At 45.1% G+C, this 5,000-nt stretch overlaps 1 protein-coding gene across 1 annotated transcript in view; it reads left to right on the forward strand.

Annotated features, from left to right (window-relative positions):
* Positions 1–1,387: 1,387 nt before the first annotated feature.
* ptprt (protein tyrosine phosphatase receptor type T) overlaps positions 1,388–5,000 on the forward strand; it is a gene marked incomplete at its 3' end in the record, with an annotated part of 413,231 nt that continues 409,618 nt past the window's right edge. Inside the window, exon 1 of the mRNA XM_083660558.1 lies at positions 1,388–1,424. Coding sequence (XP_083516684.1) covers positions 1,403–1,424 — 22 coding nt within the window. The 5' untranslated portion in view covers positions 1,388–1,402. The remainder of the gene's footprint in view (positions 1,425–5,000) is intronic.

The raw sequence follows: 5,000 nt of genomic DNA on the forward strand, positions 1-5,000 counted from the left end.
CCATTTACCATTTACAATATTGTCACATTCTGTATGTTTAGAGGCTGCAGGATGCAACATGCACTGTGAGAAAAGAAAATGTGACTATTATATTAAAAAATAAACAAAAAAACATAATTGGCCCCATTGTCAGGGGGTAAATAGTAATAGTAGTTTATTTGTCATTGCATAATAAAATCTTACAACGAAATGGCAATTGCAAACTCCCCTTTGTGCAAACATACAGTACAACCAGACAATTCACCAACGATTCACCAGACCCCACAGTAGATAGACTTAATAATAAATAGGGTAGTAATGGTAGTAATAGTAGTAAATAACTATATGTAATATAAATCTATATATATATATATTCATATATACATATATACATATATATTACACACATATGACAGCAGCATAATACTTTATACTTTATAATTTGGGAAGTGATTGTGATTTATTGAGTATTGTGACGGCCCTTGGGAAGAAGGAGTTATGGAATCTGGAAGTGCGAGTTTTTAGTGTCCTGTAGCGCCTTCCGGAGGGTAGGGGAGTGAACAGGTGGTAACCGGGGTGAGTGGTGTCTTTGAGGATGCTCTTAGTTCTGTTCAAGCAGCGGGTGTTGTAAATGTCCTCAAGGGGGGGGAGTTGTGTTCTGATGATCTTACCTGCTGTTTTGATGATGTTACGTAGTGGTTTACTGTCCTGAGCTGTGCAGCTGCCGTACCAGGCAGTGATGGCATATGTCAGCACGCTCTCTATTGCACATCTGTAGAAAGACACTAGCAGGTGGGAGTTTGTGAGTTTCTGAGGTGTTTTTAGTGACTTTATTGTGAGAGATTTCATGTCATGTTGTTTTTACCGCTGCAACAGCTGATTACTGTAATTGCTTAGTCGATCGACGGGAAATGAATCACCAACAATTTTTTATAATTGAAAATGACTCAAACTCTCTGGTTCCAGCTTCTTAAATGCAGAATATGTTCCTTTAGTCTTGTATGACAGTAAAGTGAAAACGTGACGACTGAGGACGTTGTCTTGGGCTTTGAGGAAAAAGTAATCGACATTTTTCACCATTTCAACCGACTTATCGATTAGTCAAGAAAATAATCAGTAAACAGTTCAATCCATAGTGAACATTGTTAGTTGCACTATCTTTCTTCCAATGTTTCTTCTGTCTATCTCTCTCTCCACCTCGCCCAGTGAAAGTTGGTCTGGAGAAGAGCTCATCTGCAAATATATGGGAATATAAACAATTCTCTCTCTCTCTCTCTCTCTCTCTCTCTCTCTCTCTCTCTCTCTCTCTGTCTGTTCAGGTGGCTGTTCGTTTGAAGAGTCGTATAGCAGCTGTGGATACAGTGTCTCTCTGGGGACCAGTGGATTTACCTGGGAGCAAGTCAACACCTGGGAGAAGCCCACCATGGACCCTGCTCTGCCTACAGGTAGTCTGTCTGTCTGCCTGTCTGCCTGCAGCTGTCTGCCTGTCTACTGTCGGTCTGCCTGTCTGTCTGTCTGTCTGTCTGCCTGCCTGCCTGTCTACTGTCTATCTGTCTACTGTCTATCTGTCTACTGTCTATCTGTCTACTGTCTGCGTGTCTGTCTGTCTGCCTGCCTGCCTGCCTACCTGTCTGTCTGCTGCCAGGCTGCTCTGTTGTTTGGGTATGACAGGATGTTGAAGGCTCCTGGATCATCCACTTTTGAGATTCTGTTGAACTGTTCAGAGATTCTGGTGTTTGCCCTGGGTTAGGTTTAGGGTTCTGTTGAATGGAGAGTCTGGTGTTTGCCTTGTCAACGTCTTGTTCTCACTCAGAGAACATGTTGAGCCAATCAGCGCCCTCGTGGGCGGGACTTAAGTGTGAACTGTTCATGCAACTGTTTTTCATTGGTGTTTGGGCAGAACAGATTTGATTTAACCCCCATCATTGTCTTTGCAAAAATGTTATTTTTTGTCAAAATGGACTGACTAATATCCAATCAATATCAGGCTACACCTGGTCAAGTCATCACTGAGCCCTGGGTATTTATCAGTGGGCTAGCTCCTAGCTCCATTTGTGAAGCCAATGGGGAAGTAATTTAAACCTGCATTCTTTCGAATGGCCTTCACTGGCTGCAAAAGAGGTCCAGTTGAGTGGCAGCGATTTTGAAAATGCCCCTACTTCTCACATGATATACAGTATGGCCTCAGTAAGACCTAATGTTTATGGTCTTAATTAGGGATGCACCGATCGATCGGCACGTGACCGGTAATGGCCGATTTTCAGCTGATCGGCCTCGACCGGTGACCAGCGCCGGTTAGTCCACATAGCCGATTCTGTGCACCGGTCGGCTTTCCCCTTTTTTTGTTTGGTCAATTACCTGCAGCTGCACGATGCACGCGTTCACGTGACCGTGTGCGCACCCCAAGCAGCCAAAAGGAAACACGCCAGCATGTCCTCCTCATTGTGGAAATTTTACAGTTTGTCACACATGCAAGTTGAAAATAAGCCGCGGAGGGGCAGGGTACGTTGCCGAGTCCCGCTCCAGTCTGAGCGGCTCGCTTCACCTCACCGGCCCCTCTCTCTCCCCGGCCACAGCGCAACACAGCCGGCTTGGCGAAGTGAAGGTAGGCTACTATCGAGCCCTGTGTCCAGTATATGGTTACATTCCCCGACCAGCTGCAGTCCACATCACCGCTGCCTGCTGCAGATCAGCTGCTGCTGCTATCTGTCAGTCACGTTGTAACATGGATACAGGAGAGGACTATTTGTTTCGTATTGCGAATAGAATGACGAACATAATAGTAAAACGCATCGGACCAGTGTGCAAGATTTTCTGTGCGTGATGATTTTTTTTCGGATGGCGGATTAAAAAACCCAGACTCTGTGTGTAAACTACGATATTCAAACTGAGTCAACTCAAACTCATTTCCTCATCTACTCAAGAACAGCCAAATGCACAACTGTAGAGTGGGCATGGCTTCGAAGGTCTGGGCTCCAGACCTATAGGCTATAAACTCCTTGTCCATGGATAACATTTTGATGTTTATTTATTTTATTGTATTAGTTTACTTGGCAGGGACATATACAAAAAAACATTAAACCTCATAGGGGAAGAGATGCTTTGTAACAGATTTAGCCATAGGCTACTTTCCATCTGGAGCCCCTGTTCTGTTGCACCTTTTTTCTTTTGGAAAAGTAAATGCATGATAGCTGTGGGATATACCGGAATTAATTGTTTTATATTCATTGTATTTACACAAAAAAGAAAAGCTCTGTCCAGTAACCTGGAACACTTTTATTTTTAGATGTTTTTGAGTGAGATCGTCCTACCTCATGCCAATGATAAGAAATGTGACATGAATCTTAATTTTCTATTAAAGCAAAGTTAAAAAAAAAAAAAAAAACGTAAAAAAATAACCCGTCAGTTATTGTTCTTAAAAAGAAAATCGGAATCGGCCAAAATCGGTATCGACAAGTCAGACTATTCAAAAATCGTAACCGGCCAAGAAAATGACAATCGGTGCGTCTCTAGTCTTAATCGCTAGTTTCAAGACTTAAAGCTTTTAGTAAATGATGGTCCCATTTAGAGCAGACAATGTTTTTGGGAATGATTGACAGGTCGCCTGTCCAGTGATCGCGCAGCTCGCCGATCGTGGACCAATAGCCGGTGGTGCTGCGGCTCTTCTCGTCCAATAACCAAGATGGTGACGGTGAAAATATCAACCTCGAGGCTTCAAAACGCCAGTCCAAAAACCAATGGGTGACATTACGGTGGCTACGTCTCTGGTGTATATCACCAAGCTTCTCAAAGCCTCTGCAGATATCCTGTGGTCGTGTTCTGCTGTGCGGTTGTATACAGTGGACGTATTGGCCCCTGCAATACCAAAGCTGCAAACAATATCTCCAATATGGTCAAAGGTTAACATACAAGCTTCTCTCCATCTCTCTCTCCAGCCGGCCATGTCGGTGTCAGCAGACAGACAGACAGAGAGAGACATGACCCCAGCTGGCTCTCTCTCTCCTCCTGTCAACATGGCAATCAGACCTGTCACTCACACACTCACACACTTCTGCCCCCTCTCGCTTTCTCTCTCTCTTTCTCTCACACAGACAGACAGACAGACAGACAGACAGACAGACACACACACACACACACACACACACACACACACACACACACACACACACACACACACACGCACATACTCACACACTTCTGCACTCTCTCTCTCTCTCACACACACACACACACACACACACACACACACACACACACACACACACACACACACACACACACACTCACCCCCCTCTCTGTTCACACTATCTTCCATCTGCTCTCCCTCTAAGTCTATCTTACATCAAACTTGTTTCCTTTCCCAAATGCAATTATTTGATTGGCGTGACTGTTATCACAGATAGTCTTGCCCGTGCATAAAGCTATACAAAATGTTGTACTGTATGTGGTTGTGTGAAATTGTGTACGATGTGAGTGTGCACATTGCCATGATGATGCTGAAATGATATACAGTATTTGTGCAGCCCTCGTTGCTATAGCTTGCTAGCTAGCTAGTGTTGTTGTTGTTTCACAGCAGCAGAGGCATTTGGGAGCGACACGCGACTGAAATGGTCGGAGCCAAAAGCAGAGCTTCTCCCCACAGCCTACTTCCAGTGAGTCAGACTAGGCAGAGCTTCTCCCTGCATCCTGCTTCCAGTGAGTCAGACTAGGCAGAGCTTCTCCCCGCAGCCTGCTTCCAGTGAGTCAGACTAGGCAGAGCTTCTCCCTGCATCCTGCTTCCAGTGAGTCAGACTAGGCAGAGCTTCTCCCTGCATCCTGCTTCCAGTGAGTCAGACTAGGCAGAGCTTCTCCCTGCATCCTGCTTCCAGTGAGTCAGACTAGGCAGAGCTTCTCCCTGCATCCTGCTTCCAGTGAGTCAGACTAGGCAGAGCTTCTCCCTACAGCCTGCTTCCAGTGAGTCAGACTAGACAGAGCTTCTCCCTGCATCCTGCTTCCAGTGAGTCAGACTAGGCAGAGCTTCT

Source organism: Poromitra crassiceps, assembly GCF_964638095.1.
Source record: "Poromitra crassiceps genome assembly, chromosome: 25".
Lineage (NCBI taxonomy): Eukaryota > Metazoa > Chordata > Actinopteri > Beryciformes > Melamphaidae > Poromitra > Poromitra crassiceps.